The sequence below is a fragment of the Lagenorhynchus albirostris genome, chromosome 3, assembly GCF_949774975.1.
Source record: "Lagenorhynchus albirostris chromosome 3, mLagAlb1.1, whole genome shotgun sequence".
NCBI classification, from domain to species: Eukaryota; Metazoa; Chordata; class Mammalia; order Artiodactyla; family Delphinidae; genus Lagenorhynchus; species Lagenorhynchus albirostris.
The window spans coordinates 168,495,365-168,520,303 of NC_083097.1; the positions used below are offsets into that span (position 1 = coordinate 168,495,365).

At 44.8% G+C, this 24,939-nt stretch overlaps 1 protein-coding gene across 1 annotated transcript; it reads left to right on the plus strand.

Moving 5' to 3' along the window:
- The first annotated feature begins 237 nt into the window (after nucleotides 1-237).
- LOC132517771 (zinc finger protein 77-like) lies at nucleotides 238-18,093 on the plus strand. The gene is made up of 4 exons (XM_060145608.1): nucleotides 238-405; nucleotides 13,326-13,452; nucleotides 15,687-15,867; nucleotides 16,508-18,093. Exons 1-4 carry the CDS (start codon nucleotides 403-405, stop codon nucleotides 17,577-17,579), a joined length of 1,383 nt encoding a protein of 460 aa, XP_060001591.1. The 5' UTR covers nucleotides 238-402; the 3' UTR covers nucleotides 17,580-18,093.
- Nucleotides 18,094-24,939: the final 6,846 nt, after the last annotated feature.

The following is a 24,939-nucleotide window of genomic DNA, read 5'->3' on the forward strand; positions in this document are numbered from 1 at the left end:
TCTTGCACGGAGGCCAAGTCCCGGGCTGGGGAATCAGCGACGCGTGTCCCAGTGGCCTGTCACTCGGAGCAGGGGCGGGGCCTGGTTGAACTGTCCAGTCAGCGGAGACTGGGCGGGGTCTCGACAACCAGCCAATCAGGGTAGGAAGGGACCAGGAGGACTGCCCATCGGGGCGGGGGCGGGGCAAGGGTTACCGCCCAATCAGGGCTCGGGCCCCGGAGCGCCGTCCAATGAAGGCGGGCGACGGGCGCGTTCCGAGCCTCCGGAAGTTTCTCTCAGCGGCCCGCACGCTGGTGCGAACTTGTCCCGCGCGGCCTTAGGTGTCGCGTCCCCGTCGGTCTTACCTGCCCAGGTCGGAGGGTCGCCTGGAGGACTCTTCAGAGAACCCGGAAGGAGGCGGAGATGGTGAGCTCGCGGCCCGGGGCCCGAACAACGAAAAAGCTGCTTCGAACTGGCCGGACTTGCCGGAAGAGGCAGTCTGGCCAGGGTCTCCCTGCGTCCCACCCACTCCCGTGTCCAGACCCAATTCTCCCCCTCGGCCGCGGGGAGGGGACCCGGCTTCCAGTCCCGGGATCCCAACTTGACTCTCCCCCTTGGCGACGGATTGGGGTCCGGGCATCCGGACTGAGCCCTTGGCGGAGTGGGCTTGCGAGGGAGGAAAGGACGGTCAGAAGCTGGGGGCGAGGGAGGTCTTCCCTGGATCTGACAGATAAAGTCAAGCCCGGACTTGGCAAGGAGACTGAATTGCAAATACTGTTGCGATAGCGCCGAGGCTCGGATCTCAGAGATATGTAAGCCTCTCCAACCGCGCAGAAAAAGGCTTTTTCTCTTCTGTGTGAGGAGGGAAGTTGGGCGAGTGAGGGCGGTGCGCGGACTGCGGGTCAGTGTGGCTGGACTGAACAGGGTCCCCTGGGTCTCCTATTCTCTGGAGAAGCTGACCAGGGGCTTGTTCGGAACCTCAGTGCTGCTCAGGTGTGGGGCCGACCCAGCGTTCCCTCCTCCTGTGGGGAGGGAGCCTGATGATGTGCGTAAGAAATGGGACGGGGAAAAGTTGGTGGAGCCCAGATGTGTGAGTAGGTCAGGAGGGCCGGACCTCCTAATGTCAAAGGTCAAAGTCAAACTGGCTCCTGCTTTGTTATAAAGCAGAAACTAACACACCGTTGTAAAGCAACTATACTCTAATAAAGGTGTTAAAAAAAAAAACCACCAAAAAACTGGCTCCTGCAATGCCTGCAGTGGTGTCACAGAGTGTCTTTGTTCTTAAAGAAAGGGCACAGATCCACAGTGACATTGCCCTCCATCCGTCCCCTGACCCAGGAGTTCCCCAGGTCCTCCTCTATCATGTTCAATAATAATCAGTATTGAGGCTGCAAAGAACAAAGCGGTTTATTTGGGGGTCTTAAGAATTTCAATTTGGGGTACACAGGTTCTGGCAAAACCAGAGTGTTCTGGGGAAGAGAAAGAGTCAGGAGTTTATAAAGCACAAGCCACAAGGTTGTTAAAGTTGTCTGGCAGAAATTATGATTGACTCTGACAGACGCGGAGGAAAATTCAAGTAACCATTAAATTAAGAAGAAAGGGAATTTTATTCGAGCCAAACTAAGGATTATAACCCAGGAGACAGTCTCTCAGAAGCTCTGAGAACTGTTCCACCAGTTAGAAGTCGAAAACACAGTCATGTACATTTTTGAGATGAAAGATCGTACATCAAAATGACATACTGACATTTCACATAAAGTTCACCAAAGATACATAGTCCAGGTAAGCACGTACAAAAGGAGTAGTAAGACAGAAGTTACATTGCTAGCCTCAAAAGAAAGGGAAAATTTTGATCTTTACGTTTGAGAAGGCGTTCCCATCTTTGAAGAGGTGTGGTTACCGTGTAGTGCATATGCTTAAACACTAAGTGGGGAGGGAGGAGCTCCAAACAGACGGAGAGAGAGCGTTTTATGTTAAAATTTACTTGTGCTTTCTCACAGTATAAATTTTATTTCATCACACAGGGAAGGAAATATTTGTCCTTGAGGGATAGGCTGTCACGAGTTATTTAGGGGAAGGGTCCAATAAGTATCTTGACTTTCTGGGTCATTGGGCAGATGTTCTGGATGCCTGCGTTAAGTCAGTAAGTGGTCAAAAGTTCAGATTCCATCTGGGCCGAGACCTGCATAAGCCCCACTTCCTCAGTGGCCTCCTGGCTCCATTTTAGAGCGCTCTCTTAGCAATACTGACTCCATTTTGATTTTCCTTTCACACCTGTCCCCTCGTGCCCCAGCCCTCGGACTAAAGGGCAGGGGCAGCCCTGGACAGGTGGGGATACTAGGAGGGGAGACTGAGTCAGCACTTTTCTGTTTAGGAGAAAAGGGTCTGCAAGCTTTGGGCTGATGCTGTGTGGCCAGGAGCAGATTCTGCGCATAGCCCAGGATCCTGGCGGCCAGGTGTGGCGTCCCATAGAAAGCCAGGCGGTAAAGGGCTGAAGGCAACAAACGGCACTTCCGCCCTGCTCCGCCACGTGACCTACAGCTGGCCCTTCTCTCAGAATCAAGCGTGCAACGTTGTCAATCAGGGCCTGAAGGGGGTCCATCCAATCAGGGCGCGAGGGATCGAGCCTCATCCAATCAGAGCCGGGGGCGGGCGCATCCCCCCTGCGGGGACGTCGCTCTCGGGAGTCCAGCGCGCCACATGGGGTCCTGGTGTCCACTCGCTGTCCCTCCCACCTGCGCGGGCGGTCGGGCCGCAGGGCCGCGGAGAGGACGCCGTGAGAACCGAGAGCAGGGCTGAGATGGTGAGTGCGCGGGCCATGCGCTGAGACCCGCCGGGGCTTGTTCCAACTGGCCGGAACGGGCCGCGGGCCCCGTCTCCCTGTCCGCAGTCCGCACTCAACTCTTTACCCTCACCCACGACGTGGGTCAGGAGTCCTGTCCCATCCACGCACAGGGTCTGAGCGCCCTGATCTGTTCCTGGGCCGGGAGGGCAGGGGGTGGGGTCCGAGGGAGCACCAGCGGAGCAGACGCTCAGGCGCTGGTGGGGAGGGGACCCGCCCTGGACCTGACAGATGAAGTCCAGCCCAGACTTGTCAAGCAAGGAGCCTGTATTGCGAATGCTGTTGCGATAGCGCCGAGGCTGGGATCTCAGAGAGGTGCCAGCGTCTCCAACCACACAGCAAAGAGCTTTTCTCTTCTCTGTGAGGCGGGTGAGAGCAAGGCTGTTTTTCAGGATCGGGGCTCCCTGTGGTCAGCGCATTCTCGGCCCAGGTCTGCAAGGGCTTGTTCTGCAGCTCATTGTCGCTTGGGGTGGGGCTGCGGGTGAGGGTGGGGTTGAGGTGGGGGAGAAACCTAAAATCAGGGGCCTGTGGGTGAGAAGCCTGATCAAAGGTGGGCTAAGAAATAGTCGTTGACCTTAAAAATAAAAATCAGCTGTTTACCAGCAAAAATGGGTTTATTTGGGAACAACAAAGAATTGCAATTTGGGACAGACAACGAATAGTAAAAGCCATATGCAAGTCCAAGGAACTTATTTACTGGAGAGAAAGGATGGAGTTGGGAGAGGTTATAGTACTGAAGCAACTTCCGCTGGAGAAAATGGAGAGTTCAGGGTGATGCTGGTTTCTCACTGGCTAGCTGCTGGGGTAGCCAGTTTCTTGAGAAGATGCCATGCATGCACATCTTTTCCTGTTGTGGCCTTCAATTGATGATTCTTTCTTGTTTCCATTTGTTCTGTTGGGGTCTCTAATTGACACTTGTTCCTGTAACTGACATCACGTGGTACTGGCCGAGGCTCCCTCTTCTCCCCACCAACATCTTTTTTAGTGAGTTTTCTCTTAATTTTCACATGGCCACTGAGAATACTTGGTCAAGCCTGTAGCATAAAATAATCTAAACTTCAAAACAAGAGACCTTTATCCAAATGAGTTCCTGCAGGGGGAGAAGGGTCTGTTGCACCAGGCACAGGGGGCTCTGCAGGAAAGGGGACATCTGACGCTAAGATCTGCAAGCGTCTCAGGAGTTGGGCAAAGAGAGTTTTTCTCTTATACAGAGGAGTAAACATCACCAGGAGGGACCAGGTGTGATGCTCGGATAGCAGATCCCTGAGGCCAGCCTGTCCTTAGGGGTCTGTCGTCTGGCTGCGGTGAGGCCAGGTCAGGGGGAAGGAGAGGAGCTGAACCAAAGTTTGGCCAACAAGCATTTGTTCTGCTTGGTCAGTGGGGGGAACAGTTCCACTAATCACTGATGAGGTGGAGATGGGGCTTTGAGGGGACTGCGTCTGGCCTCGTCCTGGATAAACAAGGGGCCTCCGTGTGAGTCTTATCTGAGTCAGGTGGGGCATGGGGGTGGTTTCTTGCAGCCTGCCGTTTTCCAGAAGACCAAAGGGTGGGGGATCCTTTCACCTCCCATCGAAGTTTCCAGGAGCACAGGGCTCAGGGAGGGTTCAGCATTGTCCCCTGACACCTGTGAGCAGCCTCCTCTGGGTCCAGCTCAGCACTAATAGCTTCCCCTGATCCAGCTTCCGGTTTCAGCAAGTGTAAAATTCCGCATTCTTTCTGCCTGGTTTTTTCTCCTTAGTGAGGGTAGTAAGCATCTCAGGTCTTTGCCCTTTCCTGCTGACTTGTATTATTCTGGGCCTTTGGGCCTTAACCAGAGATGCCTCTGGGGAGAAGTGTCTCAGTACAGAAAATGTTTTCTCTTCCATTAGAATTTCAGGAAATGCAGGCAGTCCCACCCCTTCATGTGAAATGGGTGGAGAGATGGATTTAAAAGATTCAGAGAAATTGTAATGACTCTTCCATGCAAAGTGCAGAGTTCTGATACTGTCTGATTCTTGTCTACTTCCTGTTATTAGCTGGTCAACAGAGATGAATGGAAATTCTGTGGAATGTGACCAGTGCTACTGAGACTTGCTCACTTCTTTTTAGATGAGTTACAGCTCGTCCTCATGAGGATATTAGTGAACTGATGCCTGTCTTCTGAAAGGGATGAGCAGTATCCTGTTCCTCAAATCATAAAAGTGCCCCAGAATTTCCCTAGGTGAAGGAAGGTGGCCTTGGGTCCTGCTGTCCACCCTACCCCACTCCTACGCCGGTGGCCTCCAGGCCATAGCACCACCACAGAAGGATCTGTTTGTGGCATGAGCGTAGGGGAGGGGATCCACCTGCAGGAATGCTAGGGGTGGTTTGTCCTCTGAGGTTCTGCTGCCCTCAGCTGTTCCCTGACCTTTGCTTTTGGCTTCATCCAAGAGAGTTGATGCTCTGAGTGTGATGTGTGCACCCTGAGTGAGTCTGTGAAGGTCAGGCGTGGAGAAGACTCCTTGAGCTCAACTGCTATTGAGAGGGTTGATGAATTGGAGAGTTTCTCTGGGTCAGAACTTCAACTTGAGCGTTTCCTCCTGGGTGAGAATTGAGACCCAGAAGGAGGGGGCATTTCCACACTGAGAGAGGCAGCACAGGCGTGTGGAGCTCTGGAGCTCGGTCCCTCCTCCTGCCCTGGGGGTGCCCAGCCAGGCTGTGTGTCAGTAGGGGGATCCCAGCCCCCCAGCTGGGATGGCTTTGACCTTCTGACTTGGGGTTTCCTTGTGCACCGTGGGCAGCAGGCCGCTGATCTGAGCGGCTCACACTTGGCTGCTCTTCCCTTTTGTTTCTTTGATGGAATCTTGTGTCATGTGACTCAGTGTGAGTACTGAAGACTTCTGTTCCATTACTTGAAGGTGTAGATATTTATTCCCTTGGTTGGCTGGTAGCACTTCCCAGTGAGCGGCCCCCAGGGTGCCCATCATCCTGGTCTTATTTATTTATTTATTTATTTCCGTACGCGGGCCTCTCACTGTTGTGGCCTCTCCCGTTGTGGAGCACAGGCTCCGGACACGCAGGCTCAGCAGCCATGGCTCATGGGCCCTGCCGCTCCGCGGCATGTGGGATCTTCCCGGACTGGGGCACGAACCCGTGTCCCCTGCATCGGCAGGTGGACTCTCAACCACTGCGCCACCAGGGAAGCCCCCTGGTCTTTTTGTTATTCTTTGCAGCTTTACATCTGTCCTTCATCACCAAGCATCATTTTGTTTGATTTTGCTTCTGCTGAATTTGTAATAAGTGAATATGACCCGTACCGCACAAGTAATGCCACACAGAAGGCTTCTCTGTGGTTCTCAGCCCCAGTCTGTTTCACACGTGTTGGTTTCAGAGGTCACCTGGTTAAATCCTCCATCCAGTCGTGTGAGGCTTGAGTTGTCTCATGTTTAATTTTGATTTGTCAGCAGCGCCGTTAAACTCCTTGATTTTGTCTCCAAGTGCCAGTGCAATATAAATTTTGTACATGTGGAAGGAAAATTGTAGGATTGTAGATTATGGATATTTTCAAAATACTAGGAAGTGTGGATGGAGGGCTGGAGACGAGTGTGTTTATTCCACGTCATTTCCAGCAGATGGAGATTTGGAAATTCCAGCTTAATTTTGTTCATCTCAAGTGTGTAAAATGGATCTGCTTGTGATTGTATATTGGTCTTTACTGATAATCATTGAGTCTGAGCATTTCTTATAAGTGGTGGCTCATCTTCTGTGAGATAGTTTTCAGTTGTTTTCTCACCTTTAATTCATTTGTATATTTATTGATTTTTTATGTGTTATTTACATACACTGGACATTCATCTCTTTTCATTTCTAGGTATGGCAAAGATGTTCTCCCAAACTGTGGGTTATCACTTCTTTTTTTCTTTTTTTAATGTTTATTTATTTATTTATTTGGTTGCACCTGGTCTTAGTTGTGGCAGGCGGGCTCCTTAGTTGTGGCATGCGAACTCTTAGTTGCAGTGTGCATGTGGGAACTAGTTCCCTGACCAGGGATCGAACCCAGACCCCCTGCATTGGGAGTGCAGAGTCTTAACCAGTGCACCACCAGGGAAGTCCCTATCATTTCTTTTTATTCTACACTTCATGGACAATTCTTAACTTTAATAGACTTGAACTGAATTTATCAACCTCTTCCGTTGTAGCTCTTTTCTTTTCGTGTATAGGAAAATTTCCCCTACTCTCAAGTCATGAGTGAGTTTGCCTGTAACTTCTCAATGTGTTCTACTTTCTTCTTTCACAGTTAAGTTCACAGTGAATTGGTTATTGCATGTGCAGTTACTAAGGAAAAAGATATCTTATTCCCCTGTAAATACCCAGTAATCACTGCCCCTCAGGTCAAAGTGTCATCATCTGGCCCCTGCCCAGCAGCTTATGCTCTGGCATTGATCCACTTGACAAAAACAGGTGGGCCTGTTTCAGTGCGCTGTTTTTCCATTGGTGTATTTGTCCATCCCTCTGTTAACACCATCCTGTCCTAATCATTGCAGTTTAAAACGCTTCAATGTCTGTTACGGAATATCCCACCACCTTGTTCCATAGAAAATTTTGGCTATTATTAGAAATTTGTTTTCCATTTCAGTTTTTAGAAGTAGTTTTTCTCTAAGTTCAAACAAAACAGAATGAAACCATCCCCAAAACAAGCCAATTTTAGATTTAATGGAATTTTCTTAAAACTCTTAACCTGTTCGGGAGAAGCTGACATCCTGGTCTCTTTTCTGTGGATATGCGCCATCCCTTCATTCATTTCCTTCTAGGATGGTGTTAGTCAATAATGTTTTGAAATTTTTCCATTAAATTTTTTATATTTTTTATTAAACATATTTTAGAAAGAAAGTTAATTTTAATGACAATTAGTTTTAATTATTTATTTATTTATTTTTGACTGCGCTACGTGTCATCTTAGATCCCCAACCAGGGATCAAACCCATGCCCTCTGCAGTGGAAGCTCCAAGTCTTAACCACTGGACAGCCAGAGAAGTCCCCTAATGACAGTTAGTTTTAAAAGTCTATGTTAAGAAAAGTCTGTTTAAACTTTTACATTTCTACTGCTTGTTTCTTTTTTTTTAATTATTTTTTAAAATTGAAGTATACTTGACTTATAGTGTTGTGTTAATTACTGCTGTATGGCAAAGTGATTCAGTTATTTCTTTTTTAAAATATTCTTTTCCATTATGGTATGTCATAGGATATTGAATATAGTTATCTGTGCTGTACAGTAGGACCTTGTTGTTTATCCATTTTGTATATAAAAGCTTACATCTGCTCACCCCAACCTCCCACCCCATTCTACCCCCAACTCCCCCCCCCCCCGGCAACCACCAGTCTGTTCTCTGTGTCTGTGATTCTGTTTCTGTTTCAGAGGCAGGTTCATTTGTGTCATATTTTAGATTCCACGTATAAGTGATATCATATGGTATTTGTCTTTCTCTATCTGACTTACTTCACTTAGTATGATAATCTCTAGTTGCATTCATTTTGCTGCAAATGGCATTCTTTTTTATGGCTGAGTAATATTCCATTGTGTACGCATACCACATCTTCTTTATCCATTCCTCTGTTCATGGACACTTAGGTTGTTTCCATGTCTTGGCTATTGTGAACAGTGCTGCTATGAACATAGGGGTGCATGTATCTTTTTGAATTATAGTTTTGTCTGGATATATGTCTCAGAGTGGGATTGCTGGATCATATGGCAATTCTATTTTTAGTTTTATGAGGAATCTTCATACTGTTTTCCACAGTGGCTGTACCAATTTACATTCCCACCAACAGTGTAGGAGGGTTCCCTTTCCTTTTCTCCGCACCTACTCTCCAGCGTTTGTTATTTGTAGACTTTTTAATGATGGCCATTGTGACTGGCATGAGGTGTAGTTTTTATTTCATTTCTCTAATAATTAGTGATGTTGAGCATCTTTTCATGTGCCTATTGGCCATCTGTATTTCTTCTTTGGAGAAATGCCTATTTAGGTCTTCTGCCCATTTTGGATTGGGTTGTTTTTGTTGTTGTTGTTGAGTTGTATGAGCTGTTTATATATTTTGGGTTTTTTTGGTTTGTTTGTTTTTTTTTTTGCGGTACGTGGGCCTCTCACCGCTGTGGCCTCTCCCGTTGCAGAGCACAGGCTCCAGATGCGCAGGCTCAGCGGCTATGGCTCACAGGTCCAGCCGCTGCGCGGCATGTGGAATCCTCCCAGACCGGGGCATAACCCATGTCCCCTGCATTGGCAGGCGGACTCCCAACCACTGTGCCACCAGGGAAGCCCTGTTTATATATTTTGGAATTAAGCCCTTGTTGGTCGCATAGTTTGCAAATATTTTCTCCTGTTGTGTAGGTTGTCTTCACTCTCCTCTATTAATGATTTTAAAAATCAAGCATGTATGGCAGATCAGTATTAGAGAGATTTCTGTGTCTGTTATTACCAAGAGCTCAGAGTGAGAAACATGTTTGAATACTTGAAAAGACTCTGAGCAGAAACAAGACTTGAAGTGTGGTTTTATGATAAACCACTCAGAAAACCTCAGTCATCCAATACTAAAAACACAGAAGATAAACAGGCATTTACTAAACTCATTGTCTCCAGCACATGACACATGACATATTAAGGCATCTTTTGCTCCCATCCTGGTATATGTAGCAGAACAACACGTTTTAAATAGAAACCAGCACTTCTGCTCAAATACATTGGGCCGATTTTTTTTTTTTTTTTTTTTTTTTTTGCGGTATGCGGGCCTCTCACTGTTGTGGCCTCTCCCGTTGCGGAGCACAGGCTCCAGACGCGCAGGCTCAGCGGCCATGGCTCACAGGCCTAGCCACTCAGCGGCATGTGGGATCTTCCCAGACTGGGGCACGAACCCGTGTCCCCTGCATCGGCAGGCGGACTCTCAACCACTGCGCCACCAGGGAAGCCCAGCAGATTTTTAAAAATATATTTTCCAATTCTACATACCCTGAAAGCTCTCATGGTCCATCACATCTTGACCCAAGGCAGCCCAGCAGTGTACACAGATATCTGTTTACTAAAGAGGAGCAGTTCCCCATTGAACAATAGGAAGGAACTACAAAGCAGATAATGTTTAAAGTTCCAAGACTGGTATTTCAATTGCTTTCAAGCAATTTATGCCTTAGTGATGAGGAGATAGATGAGATGATTGAAGGTGAGAGTCCATTAATATGGATCCTGCAGGGGAATAATTGTTCATTGGTATTTTGCTCCATTGGGATGAGAGTTTGAAAAGCACTTCATATTTTTCTTTCTTTCTTTCTTTCTTTCTTTCTTTCTTTCTTTCTTTCTTTCTTTCTTTCTTTCTTTCTTTCTTTCTTTCTTTCTTTCTTTCTTTCTTAATTTATATTTTTGGCTGCGTTGGGCCTTCGTTGCTGCACGCACGCTTTCTCTAGTTGTGGCCAGCTGGGGCTACTCTTCGTTGTGGTGTGTGGGCTTCTCATTGTGGTGGCTTCTCGTTGTGGAGTACGGGCTCTAGGCACATGGGCTTCAGTAGTTGTGAAACACGGGCTCAGTAGTTGTGGCACGCAGGCTCGGTAGTTGTGTCTCATGGACTGTAGAGCACAGGCTCAGTAGTTGTAGCATGCAGGCTTAGTTGCTCCGTGGCATGTGGGATCTTCCCGGACCAGTGCTCGAACCCGTGTCCCCTGCATTGGCAGGCGGATTCTCAACCACTGCACCACCAGGGAAGTCCTGAATCTATTTTTTTTTTTGTGTGTGTGGTACGTGGGCCTCTCACTGTTGTGGCCTCTCCCGTTGCGGAGCACAGGCTCCAGACGTGCAGGCTCAGCCGGCCATGGCTCACGGGCCCAGCCGCTCCACGGCATGTGGGATCTTCCCGGACCGGGGCACGAGCCCTCATCCCCTGCATCGGCAGGCGGACTCTCAACCACTACGCCACCTGGGAAGCCCCTGAATCTATTTTTTAAACAGCTTTAGTTGACATATAATTTATGTACCATAAGGTTTCCCTGTTCAAAGTGTAAAATTCCAGGGTGTTAGTATATTTACAATTGTGCAAGCATCCTCATATTCTGATTTTAAATCATTTTTATCACCCCAAAAGAAAACTTGTATCTGCTGGCAGTCACCCCTCATTCCAGGACTTCACCCGCCCTTGGTCTAGGCAGTTTATTAATCTACTTTCTTTTTCTTTTTCTTTTTCTTTTTTTAAGGGGAACTTTATTTTTATTTATTTATTTTTGGCTGTCTTGGGTTTTCGTTGCTGCGCAGGCTTTTCTCTAGTTGTGGCGAGCGGGGGCTACTCTTCGTTGCCGTGCACAGGCTTCTCATTGCAGTGAATTATCTTGTTGTGGAGCATGGGCTTTAGGTGTGTGGTCTTCAGTAGTTGTGGCACGTGGGCTCAGTAGTTGCAGCACACAGGCTTAGTTGCTCCGCAACATGTGGGATCTTCCCGGACCAGGGCTCGAACCCGTGTCCCCCTCAATTGGCAGGCAGATTCTTAACCCCTGCACCACGAGGGAAGCCCTGTTAATCTACTTTCTACCTCTATAGATTTGCTCATTCTGTGCCTTTCGTATAAGTGTTATGTGGAGTCTTAATGGTCTTAAAGTTTATTGGTTTTGTGCCACCGATCAGTACAACATTCCTCTTCTGGCAAATGATATTCCATTGTGAGATTATATTGTGTTTGCTTATCCAAGTCACTTGATGATCTTTTGATTTGTTTCCACTTTTTGGCTGTCATAAGTCATGCTGCTGTGAATATCTGCGTATTAGTTTTTGTGTTGGTGTTCGCTTTCACCTCTTCTCTTGGGTAGATAGATACCTAGGGTGGAATTGCTGTGTTATGTGGTGACACTGTGTTTATCATTTTGAGGATCTGCTGGACTGTCTTCCAAAGTGGCTTCACCGTTTTACCTTCCCATCAACAGTGTGTGAGGTTCCAACTTCCCCACATCCTTGCCTGCCCCGCCTTGCCTTGTTTGTCCATCTTATATCCATCCTGGTGGGTGTGAAGTATCTGCCTGTAGCTTTGGCATTTCCCTGATGAGTGTCGTCCAGCATCTTTTCATGGGCTTATTGGCCACTTGTATTTATCCTTTGGAGAAATGTCTGCTCACATTATTTGTCCATTATTTATGCATTATTTGTTTTTCTCTTGTTGCCCTTTATTTTTTATTGTTGTCCTATTAGTTTTTTAAAATGTATTTAAAATACAAGTTTCTTAACAGGTGTGTGATTAGCAAACCCCAGTCGCAGACTCAGGCGAGGCAGCCTTGCCTTCTTTGTAGCTGATGTATTTGGAATTTTTTATAATTTAGATTGTCAGACTATATTTTGGATTAAAATTCCAATTTATAAAAATAGTTGCTTGCTTTGTATTTCAGGGGTCTGGTGTCATCCATATTGTCCTAAAGATAATAACTAGGTGTTTTTTTCTCTCTGTTTAAGTCTCCTTTGGCCCTATTGCCGTCAGATCCTTCGACTCTTCTTCATGGAGCATTTTCCTCCATTTCTGGGCACATGATTATCTGAGAGGCCCTACTGGCTTGACAGATCCCTCAGGAAACAGGCCGTCTCTTACCCCACAGCTGTCTCAGGCCGTGGGTCCTGGCCTGCGTCTCTGCCCTCGGTGTCCACCTCATCCTGGCAGGGGGTCGTGTCTGCCTCTGTTGGATATGAGGGGACTGGCCCAGGCTTTTACATGCTGTTCAGTCCAGGCGAGAGTTGTTCAGATGCAGCGGCCCTGGAAAATCAGTGTTCACGACCTCCTGACAGTCTGCTCCTGCTTGGAGTTTCAAGGAAATAACTTTTGACCAAACCAAGTATTCATTTCCTTCTTATCTGAATGATGATTTTATTTTCAGTCTTTACCACCTCAGGTTCTGCTCTCTCACTAAAAACAATTTTTTTAAAAAATTGAAGTACAGTTGATTTACAGTATTGTGTTAGGGGACTTTCCTGGTGGTCCAATGGTTAAGACTCCGAGCTTCCACTTCAGGGGGTGCAGGTTCAATCCCTGGTCAGGGAACTAAGATCCCATGTCCTGGGTGGTGCAGCCAAAAAGTTAAAAAAAAATAAATTGTGTGTTTCAGGTGCACAGCAAAGTGATTCCCTTATACACGCGCACACACACACACACACACACACACACATATATGTCTGTATATATCTATAGTCTTTTTTTCCAATTATTTTCCATTATAGTTATTACAGTATATTGAATATAGTTCCCTGTGTAAATCCTTATTGTTTATCTATTTTATATTTGGTAAAAAACAGTTCTTTTTAGTCATGTGTCTATAAGTCTACATCTGTTGTTGCTGTTACACGTTGCTTCAGTTTCCAGCACTTAGCATCACTGAGTAAAATGCATTTGATTGACTTGTGTGTGTTCATTTCCCACAAGAGTGTAAGCTCAGGAGTCCTAGGAATTGAGTCCGGTTTCCGACTGCCAGCCTCCCCATCCTCCCATAAAAGGGGGTGAAGAGGGAGCCTTGCTGACACGGAACCTGTGGCTGTTTCAGGACTCGGTGGTCTTTGAGGACGTGGCTGTGAACTTCACCGCAGAGGAGTGGGCTTTGCTGGACCTGGCTCAGAGGAAGCTCTACAGAGACGTGATGCTGGAGACCTTCAGGAACCTGGCCTCCGTGGGTGAGGACGGCTTCCTCCCTGCACTTAGTCTTTAGGGAACAAATATTTCTTTTTTTTTTTGCGGTACGCGGGTCTCTCACTGCTGTGGCCTCTCCCGTTGTGGAGCACAGGCTCCGGACGCGCGGGCTCAGCGACCATGGCTCACGGGTCCAGCCGCTCCGCGGCATGTGGGATCTTCCCGGACCGGGACACGAACCCGTGTCCCCTGCATCGGCAGGCGGACTCTCAACCACTGCGCCACCAGGGAAGCCCCCAAATATTTCTTACAATGTTCTTTCTTACTGGAACCAAGGAATAAAAATATGTTGAAAAACAGGCAGACGTGGTCCCCACCTTTATAGAACCTACCTAGAGTCAAATAGCTTTTCCATGACCATAAATATTTCTATATTGAATTGATTTTTATTGCTCTTGCTCGGAATCCTGAGGCTCCCTAATTGTGTAAATGTGAGCGTGGTCTCCAGTGTTACTTTGGAGCAGTGAGAGCAGCGTTACGGTTTTCACCCTGTGAAAGTTGCACTGTGATCAATACACATTTGACATGATAATCTTGCTGCAGTTAAACCCAAACTCACCCATCCTCAGTGACGTGAGGACCAGAGAATCGGCCCATCTCATGGAGGGCTTGTTGTCCTCCATCCTCCCCCTGAGAAGATTTTCTCCACGAGCAGGACAGCAGCCACGCACCGTCTGATCTCCTAGTGGCAGCTGGGTCACTGGAGATAGGCTTCCTCTAGGGCCTCTGTGCCTGCGATCACCAGGAGGGCACACCTCTCGGGAGGAGCAGGTTCTCTATCAGGGAGAGATATTTGGACATAACTGTTAGAAACATGACTCTGTTTTTGAGAAGTGACGTTTGTCGTTAACCTGGCTTCCCTGTTGGACTTTTCATCCATCGTTGCCCGCTTGAGAAGTCTTTCTGTAGCTCCTTTTATAAAGAGAGCATTTGGGAATGTGCATTTTGCCCAGTTTCTTGCTACTTTGCTTCTCTGGTAATATTGATCTCAACATCAGTCTCCATTCTTTTTGAGGTATTTCTTAGTGGACAGGCTGCCATTTTGACTCATTTTCTCTACCATTGCCAAAGTTCCAAATAGATGAGGTCTTCAGAGTTTTTCTTTGCTTGAGTGATAAATTAGGTTCTGGACCCAATTGCATCATGTGTGTATCTGTGTGTTTGTGTGTTTAGGCTCCTCACAATTGGTCAACTCAATTCTGACAGCATCCACCCATGGTAGCCTCAAATTCCACGGCTTAAGGGCTCAGTCCTACAAGACTCACCCCTGGTCTTCACCCGCCCTCATCTGATGCCAGTTTCAAGCTCAGGTTGTTACCAGTACTTGTGACCAACTGACTATAAATGAGAGAGGTTCCCGTGACCCCCCTCCTCAGGTTCAATTAATTTGCTAGTACACTCACAGGACTCACAGAAACATTTCATGTACTTCATCACCAGTTTATTATAAAAGGATATAACTCAGGAACAGTCACATGGAAGAGATGCATAGGGCAGTATATGTCAGAAGGGCTTGGAGCTTCCATGCTGTCTCCAGGTGCCAGTCTTCCCATTATCTCCATGTTTTCACCAACATAGATGCTCTCTGAACTTCTTTTTGCTGGGGTGGGGGAGGTTATGGAGGCTTTATTACATATGCATGATTGATTAAATCATTGGCCATTGGCAAGTGATTGAAACTCTGGCTCCTCTCCCCTCCCCAGAGGTGCTGGGGTGTCTGGGGGTGTGAGTGGGACTGAAAGTTCCACGCTTTAGTCACATGGCGTCTCCATTGGCAACCAGCCCCCATCCTGCGCTGCTTTTCAACAGTCACCTTCACGAATATAAACCCAATTGTGATGGAAAGGGCTTGTTATGAATAACAACACTTATTTCACCCTTCTGACCCTGAAGCATTTTCAAGAACTGAGAACAGGAGATCAAATATTATTCCATTGCTTTTATCACTCAGGAAATTCCAAAGGTTTTGGGAGCTGTGAGCAGGGAACTGTGGATGAGTACCTGATTTATGTGAGAAGTGTATGTTGGTCATCTGAATGACCAAATATATATGTATATATTTCTTATAAATCACAATATCACACATATATCCTTCCTTCCTTTATAAAACTATTTTACATTTTTTGAATCAGCGTATGGAAAAAAAGTACAAATGGCCTCTTTCTTTTATCCCACCATTTCTTTCCCAAGGATTTAGTTATGTTACCAATTGTTGCAGGTTCTTGCCCTCAAGTTAAAACCAGTAGATCAAGTGCTCATTGGGATATTTTGGAGACTGGACTATGCAGTGAAGAGAAAATAGTAAGATTCACAAGAAATGATTCCTGCTCTTTTTTGGGAGAAAACTGGGCATTTCATAACATGAGAGATCAGCGTGTAACCCAGGAGAGGCATTTGAGGTGAGTGGCACTCCCACAAGGAGAAGGGGGATCTCGGCAGAGTGTTAGACTCACTTGAAATTAAATAAAAGATATAAACCTAGGTAAACAATTGTGTACTCACAGAGTTTTTACAACACAATACTTTTATAAATGTGATGTAGACATTGAGCATCTGAAACTTAATTCAGTAGGAAATTTCAATGATCAGGAAACCCAATATGTAAAAAACACTGAAAGTTATGTCTCTGTTTGAGCCGTCAGCTGGAGCATTAAACTTGTTGAACTTTGTCACAATGCAGAGAGTGCCAAAAACATGCCAATTCAGTGCACATGGCAAATACGTAGTCAAAATAATCATTAACATCCATCAATAAATTATTAATAAAGAAATCATTATTTATTTTTATTTTTATTTTTTTGCGGTACACAGGCCTCTCACTGTCGTGGCCTCTCCCATTGCGGAGCACAGGCTCCGGACGCACAGGCTCAGCGGCCATGGCTCACGGGCCCAGCCGCTCCGCGGCATGTGGGATCTTCCCAGACCAGGGCACGAACCTGTGTCCCCTGCATCGGCAGGCGGACGTTCAACCACTGCGCCACCAGGGAAGCCCAAGAAATCATTATTAATCCCTAATACTGTGCTTCCTACTTTGAACAGAAATCATTTGGTGGAGAGCCTCTGTGAAGGTAAAGAAGGCCATCAATGTCTAGAAACCCGGAACCAGCTTACACACCTTACTGTGCATAAGGGTTATCTGACTGCAATTCAGCCCTGTAAATGCACTAAGTGTGGAAAAGCCTTCAGGGATTGTTCTTTCCAGAGGAATCAGCAAAGATCTCACACCAGACACAAACCTCATCCATGTGAAGAATGTGGGCAAACCTGCACCTGTGTCTCATGCCTAAATCCTCCTGGTGGAACAGACATTGTAGAGAAAACTGACAAACTTCAGGATGATGGGAGAGCATCTAAGAGATATGTGAAAAGTTACAGTAGCAAACAGTCTTTACAGTGTAAGAAATCTAAAAAATCATTCACTTGCCTGTCATCTGTCCAGCGACATGTGAGAGGTCATTATGGACAGAAAATCCACATGTGTGAAGTATGTGGGAAATCCTTCAGTTATTATTGCCAACTTGCACGGCATGTGAGAACTCACACTGGAGAGAAACCCTATGAATGTAAAGAATGTGGAAAGGTTTTCACTCGCATCTCACACTTCCAAGAACATGTGAGAATGCACACTGGAGAGAAACCCTATGAATGTAAGCAGTGTGGCAAAGCTTTCAGTTGGTGCACTTACCTTCGAGAACACATGAGAACACACAGTGGAGAAAAACCCTATGAATGTAAGCAGTGTGGCAAAGCCTTCCCCTATCTCAAATCCCTGCAAGGACATGTGAGGATCCACACTGGAGAGAAACCTTATGTGTGTAAGGAATGTGGGAAATCCTACAGTTGTCCCAAATACTTTAGAAAACATGTGAAAACACACAGTGGAATAAAACTCTATGAATGTACAGAATGTGGGAAAACGTTTATTACTTCCTCATCCCTTCGACAACATGTAAAAACACACAGTGAAGAGAAACCCTATCAGTGTCAGCAGTGTGGGAAAGCCTTCAGGTATCTGATATCCCTACAAAGACACATGAAGACACACACTGGTGAAAATTCTGAATACAAAACTGTGGAGAAGCCTTCCTTCTCCCTTAAAACCTCATTGTAAATGGAAGCAATCACATGGAGTGAAATCTTATGAATGGAAAGAATGTGGAAAAACCTTCAGCACTTCACTTATTTTGTAAATGAAAACTCAGGGCACAACAGAAATCTTTTGTTATAAACATGGCTTTTCCTTTGTAAGTGCCTCATCCTGAATAGGGATCCCAGTGTATTAATTTCTAGTTCGTGTTGCTGATCTGAACACTTAAGATAATTAATTATCCCTCCATGTCCCCTTCATCTGTATCTCATATAAAACTTGTCTCATTTCCATTACACTGTCTTTTGAACCCAGGGATGTTAAGCGGTTTTTGGTTTTGGGGGTTTTTTTCAGGTGCAACTTGGTATAATTTTAGATGAAAAAAGTTTTGATTCTTACATCCCATTGTTTTCCTCATATGTGATCATGAGACCTGTATTGTTGAAATGTCTTTCCTGGTCTACTGTTACAGATACTGGAATTTTCTGACTCAGTGTTTACCCTCCCCTGGAGTATTAAACTGAAATGTATGTCTTTTCCATGTTTCCTTCTTGCATATATGTCCTCACAGAAATTAGTAATTGTGCAAGGTCTTGGAGGACCTTCTGTCTCATCTGATTATGTTCATAAATTTGACCTCTGTTCATGTCCATGATCTTGGTTGGAAATTGGACATGATCCATGGAGTTAAGAAGAGTGACTTGCTGGCATGAAGATGAAGCTCCTGTCCAGACGGTTCTACTGAATTGTGTTGTCAGCTTGGGTGAGGTGGGAAATTGTATATCCAGAGTCCTTCTGTTAGTGGTTCTGAGTTAAAGTTCATGGGAAGAAGAAGATGCATGAGGTCTGGAAAGCAGAAGCGGGGAAGCCATGATTCTCGGGTCTTCTGTACCATGAGGAGACAGAGATGCATGGCAACCTGGTGAGCCTGAGTTCCAGCACCGTTTTCTGACTTCTGGCTCTGCCCATGTGGAACAGCCCCCAACCAGACATGTGTTTGATGTTAGTTCCCTGTTGGGCAGCAGATTCCACACTTGTCCACAAGTTCTCTCATGGATCTTCCTTGGTTTTCAAGTGCACACAGATCCTTGCATGTTCCTATGGCTCTTTGGTGTCCATCAGCCTACTTCTTCAGGCTTCAGAATATCACCTAGTGATTTACTCATATCCTGTGACCCCCCCCCTTCATGTCCAATGATTCTCATAATTATGTGATTTCTGTAAGAAGCATCTTGTTCCTTTAGTAGAGAGGCTGTTTCCTTCCCAACCAAATGCAGGAAACTTACTTCCCTGGTTGCACTGTTGAGGCTGCACTGACCCTACATTTGTTGTTTCTGGATACTTCTGTGATTGCAATAAGCACTTTTGAATGTATTTGGCCTATTGTGAGCGTTCTCTCTCTCTCTCTCTCTCTCTCTCTCTCTCTCTCTCTCTCTCTGTCTCTCTCTTTCTGACTGTGTTGGGTCTTCGTTGCTGTGCATGGGTTTTCTCTAGTTGAGGCAAGTGGGGGCTACTCTTCATTGCAGTGTGCAGGCTTCTCATTGTCATGGCTTCTCTTGTTGCAGAGCATGGGCTCTAGCAGGCTCAGTAGTTGTGGCACTTTGGCTTAGTTGCTCTGTGGCATGTGGGATCTTCCCAGACCAGGGATCGAACCCGTGTCCCCTGCATTGGCAGGTGGATTCTTAATCACTGCACCACCAAGGAAGCCCATGTTTTCTCTTATAGCTGACTGCTCTCTAAGCCATAAACCTACTATATTTACTTACCTTGCATTTATAGATGTGATTACCCAGTGTTTAATTATTTCATTTTTTAAATGTTTTGTTTGTATTCATACTTGATATACCAGAGTTGTCAATAATTATACAATAATCAGAAAAACAAGCTGCAAGTTGGTGTCCAACTATCCCCTATGCATTGGTCCGTCTATCTGCATGATGGCTTATAGTACTGAGAGAAATAGCTTCTTCACCTGTACCTTCCAAATCTCTTGCAATTTAGGCTATTGGTGAATTATAACCCGAAATTATAAAGACGATTCTGGGAAGTATACATCCCAGCCTTACCCACAATGAAATAACGCAATGCAATAGAAGCATATCTACCTTTCATTGACCTTTCATAATTAGCACAGTAGGGGCTAGAGGATATGAAAATGGAGATTATATATATATGAAGTATATATATATATATATATATGTATAAAATATAAAATATTTCTGGTTCCAGAAAATAGTATAAGCAGAACAGTAAAATAACTATTTCAGATAACACTGGAAGTTGATACTTAAATGGATTATAAAATATATAAAAGTATACATATACCGAGTTCAGTAGTGTCCCCCCAAATTTTATGTCCATCTGGAACCTCAGAATATGATCTTTTTTGGAAATAAAATCTGATTTTATTTTAAAAAATCTGGGAGACAGTAGGTCCAAAATGGAGTCACTTGTGTTAGGCAGCCAACCAAGACTTAATAACGAACCAAATTGCAGCGTCAACTTTTCCCAGGAATGTGGCCTTTAACCAGTGAACCTGGTATTTCCTGGTCTACAGTAGGAGGTATTCCACTGGTAGACTGCCTACACTTCTGTTCCCCTCAGAAGGGTGACCTTGCCTGAAACAATGCACTCTTTGCTAATAACTTTCCTTTTTCTGTCCCTTCTCTGTCTTTAAAAAAACGATTATTTCTGCAGGTCTTTGGACCTCCTTTCTGCTTGCTAGAAAATGCTGCCTGATTCATGAGTCGTTTAATAAAGCCTATTAGATGTTTAAAAGTTACTCAGTTGAATTTTTGTTATTTAGCAGATTTGGTGGCAGTGATAGGATCTGAGGTGAACTTCTGATGGCATTTGGGAACAATGAGGAACACAGATGTGGTACGAGGGAACCCTTTGAGTTCACTGTCTTTCTCATTATCTCTGAGGGTTATGGGTAAGTTCCTCTTGGTTTTGATCTCTACTCTCTTTCCCTTGAGCTCTCACTCTTTTTAGTTTGCAATTTCCAGGTGTTTGAGTGGAAAACTCCAACCCTTTTTTTCTGTCCCAAGATCCACATGGGGACAGTTAGTAGCAGCTTGCAGTTCCCCAACCATGTGGAGCTCCCATTCCACAGTCCCCATTTATTGAGGTCTGCTGGATCAACCCTTTCCCTACTCCACAATTCCACAGAAATTGCTGGTGGTGCACACAGAGCTTCCTCTTGGGAAATCTGCAATAATTAGGTTTGTGCTGTGACCAACACAACCTGCTGCACCTGGATCAACATTTCTGGGAAAGTTGAAACTCAGTTACCTGAGCTCACTGAGTAAGCCCCTTGGCTGAAAGAGGTGACTCTTTTGGTGGGGTCTTTCTTTGACTTATTTGATTTTGATTGGTTTGGGCCATGGAGAACGTGGCTGTAAAGTGCACTCTGAACATTGGGCATTATCTTCTTTCCACTAATAATAATAATATGCTTTCTGGTGCACTGTATCCCCTCAAGAGTCTTTAATGTGTGTTCATAGCTGCGAACCACCAAGCAAATGACCTAAGACTGGAACGTCAGAAAAGAAACAAGAGAATGACCAAATTTAAAATGGAAACCTGGGCTTCCCTGGTGGCGCAGTGGTTGAAAGTCCGCCTGCCGATGCAGGGGACACGGGTTCGTGCCCCAGTCCGGGAAGATCCCACATGCTGCGGAGCGGCTGGGCCCCTGAGCCATGGCCGCTGAGCCTGCGCGTCTGGAACCTGTGCTCCGCAATGGGAGAGGCCACAACAGTGAGAGGCCTGCATACCGGAAAAAAAAAAAAAAAAGGAAACCTAAAGCTGTGACCTGTGAATATCACAAGGATTAAGCAAAAAGTGTCATGACATATGGATACCACACAAAGGATCAACAAAATTCACAAAGCTGTGAGAACTACAGGGTAACAGCTGAGTGGTACTAATGCCTTAAATTTTGAACACATTTCTCAGCAAAGCTGGGACTGATCGAAAGAGGGAAATGTTTAAAAAAGGAAACTACAGGCCTCAAATGGAGTCACTTGTGTTAGGCCCCAGCCCCACTGCAGCAAACTAAGTCTTAATACCTAACTGAATAGCAGTGTCAACTTTTCCCAGGAATGGGAGATCTCTTCCCAGGAAGAGATGCCAACCTGGCATCTCTTGGCCAACTGTAAGAGGTACTCCACTGGTAGACCCCTTCGGTTTCCCTTAGGAAGGTGACTGCCTGAAACAATGCATTCTTTGACAATAATTTCTTTTTTTCCACCTCATTCTTTCATTTTTTGTAGCTCTTTGGAGCTCCTTTCTACTTGCTAGATGAGATGTTGTCCAATTCATGACTCATTTAATAAAGACAATTAAATCTTTTAAATATGATCAGTTGAATTTTTGTTTAACAGGTCTTTTCAGATATACTCAACACGAGTTCATAACAGATTAGAGTAGGTCTGGTCCAACGATGGACGTCCTTTTAGAAAGAGGGAACTTTGGACACAGACCTGCACAGAAGATAGATATGTCCTCACCACATGAGGTAAAAAGGAGCAAATTGGCATGATCTGTCCACAAGCCAAGGAATGCAAAGGGTTTTTGGCAACCACCAGAAGCTAGAAGAGAGGCCTGGAACATTCTCCCTCACAGCATCCAGAAGGAGCCAGTGCTGCCAACAGCTTGATTTCGGAATGTCAGACACCATTGCTTTGTTAGGGGACCTGAGTAGACTAATATAGTTCCTAAGGCAGCAGTAGGCCTTAGGTAATTTTAGGATAGCCAGAGGCCGGTGCACCTGGAGCAGAGTGAAATGATGAAACAACAGCAGAGGTCAGAGGACAGTGTGAGGGTGGTAGGCACATCCTGTATTGATGCACTGACCTGCCATCGTGCACTGACATTGGCTGTGAGTGACATGGAGCCTAAAATTGACCAGATGAGGCAGCTTCACCAGATCCTTCTGTTTCCTTGAGAACAGGCACTAGGATGATGCTGTCAATCAAGGTAGTAGATCAGACTGGGTTGGTAGCAGTGGCAGTGTTGTATGGGGTTAGAGCCCAGACATAATTTGAAACTCAGGCTATTAGAATTTCTTGATGGCTGGAAGTTTGGGTGAGAGGAAGAATCAATGGTTCCTCCATTATTTTGCACAGAAAAAACAAAACCCAGCATGATTGAGTTGCTATAACTGAGATGCAGGTTGTCAGCCCTGGAGAATAGTGCTGGAGTGTGATGAGTCCAACTCTAAGTGTGTCGGGATGGAGATGAGATCAAGAGAAGCTGAAACAGAACATAAACCAATAAGACTTATTAGGTTTAATACAATTTAAATTTTTTTCAAAAATGTTACTAGAAACATTGGTCCAAAGAGTGAAAGTAACTGCTAGCAGTTGAATCAATACGTGAAAATGGTATTGTCCTACAAGGGTATGGATGACTAACCATTTTCAAAAGAAAGATATTTGATATAAAATTGTATATACCATTTATGTTTTCAAAGAACCAGCTGTGAATTTCATATATCTGTTCTATTTTTTTTAGTGTCTATTTATTTCTTCTCCAATCTTTGATTTCTTTCATTCTGCTAACTTTGGGTTTTGTTTGTTCTCCTTTTTCTAGTTCCTTTAGGTGTAAGTTTAGATTGTTTACTTGAGATTTGTTTTGTTTCCTGAGGTAGGCTTGTATCACTGTGAACTTCCCTGTTAGAACTACTTTTGTTACATCCCATAGATTTTGGAACGTTGTGTTTCCATTTTCATTTGTCTCCAGTTATTTTTTTATTTGCTCTTTGCTTTCTTCAGTTACTCATTTGTTATTTAGTAGCATATTATTTAGCCATCACGTATTTTTGGGTTTTGCCATTTTTTTTGCTTGTAGTTGATTTCTAGTCTCCTACTGTTGAGTTCAGGAACGATACTTAATATGATTTCAATCTTCTTAAATGTATTGAGACTTATTTTGTTACCTAGCATGTGGTCTATCCTGGAGAATGTTCCATGTGCACTTGAAAAGAATGTGTATTCTGCATTTGGGGGTGGAATGTTTATATATATATATATATATATATATATATATATATATATATATATATATAATGTGATCTAATGTGTCATTTAAGGGCAGTGTTTCCTTATTGATTTTCTGTCTGGATGATCTGCCCATTGATGCAAGTGGGGTGTTAAATTTCCCTACTATTATTGAGTTACTGTCATTTCCTGTCTTTTTATTTGCTAATACTTATTTTATGTATTTAGGTGCTCCTATATTGGGTGCTCCAATATTTACAACTAGTATTGCTTCTTTTTTGTTTGATCCCTTGATCATTATGTTATGTCCTACTTTGTCTCCTGTTAGAGTCTTTGTTAAAGTCATTTTGTTTGATATAAGTATTCCTACCCCAGCTTTCTTTTCATTTCCATTTGCATGGAATACCTTTTTTTTTTTTTTTTTTTTGCGGTACGCAGGCCTCTCACTGTTGTGGCCTCTCCCATTGCAGAGCACAGGCTCCGGACGTGCAGGCTCAGCAGCCATGGCTCACAGGCCCAGCCGCTCCGCAGCATACGGGATCTTCCCGGACCGGGCCACAAACCCGTGTCCCCTGCATTGGCAGGTGGACTCTCAACCACTGCGCCACCAGGGAAGCCTGGAATATCTCTTTTTATCCCCTCATTTTCAGTCTGTGTGTGTTTTTAGATCTGAATTGAGTCACCTGTAGGCAGCATATATATGGGTCTTGGTATTTATGATCCATTCAGGCCCTCTTTTGATTGGGACATTTAGTCCATTTACATTGAAAGTAAGTATTGATTGGTGTGTATTTATTGTCACTTTGTTTATTGTTTTCTGGTTGTTTTGTAGTTCTTTTTTTGTTCCTTTCTTTTTCTTTCTTCCCTTGTGATTTGATGACTATCTTCAGTGTTATGTTTGGATTCCTTTCTCATTTCTGTGTGTATATCTGTTATAGATTATGGTTTATGCTACCATGAGATTTTGTGGAACACCCTATATATATGTGATTATTTTAAGTTCATATCTTAAGTTCAGATGCTTTCTAGGAACCCTGGATCTTTACCACCACTACCCTCCCCTCAACATTTAATGTTTTTTCTTTCTTTCTCTTTCTCTCTCTCTTTTTTTCTTTCTTTTTTTTTTTTTGCTGTGCCACACGGCATGTGGGATCTTAGTTCCCCAACCAGGGATCAAACCCATGCTCCCTGCAGTGGAAGCGCCATGTCCTAACCACTGAACCACCAGGGAAGTCCCACATGTAATGTTTTGACGTCATATTTTGCATCTTTTATTTTGTGTGTATTCTTAAACTACTTATTGTGGATGTAGATGATGTTACTACTTTTGTCTTTTAAACTTCCTACTAGCTTTATAAGTGGTTGATCTACTACCTTTACTG

What these genes read in the sequence shown, in the direction of transcription:
- LOC132517771 (XM_060145608.1), top strand. An exon ending in CAGGAACCTGGCCTCCGTGG is followed by an intron (nt 13,453 to 15,686) that starts GTGAGGACGGCT and finishes CAATTGTTGCAG; the next exon opens with GTTCTTGCCCTCAAGTTAAA. An exon ending in ACCCAGGAGAGGCATTTGAG is followed by an intron (nt 15,868 to 16,507) that starts GTGAGTGGCACT and finishes TACTTTGAACAG; the next exon opens with AAATCATTTGGTGGAGAGCC.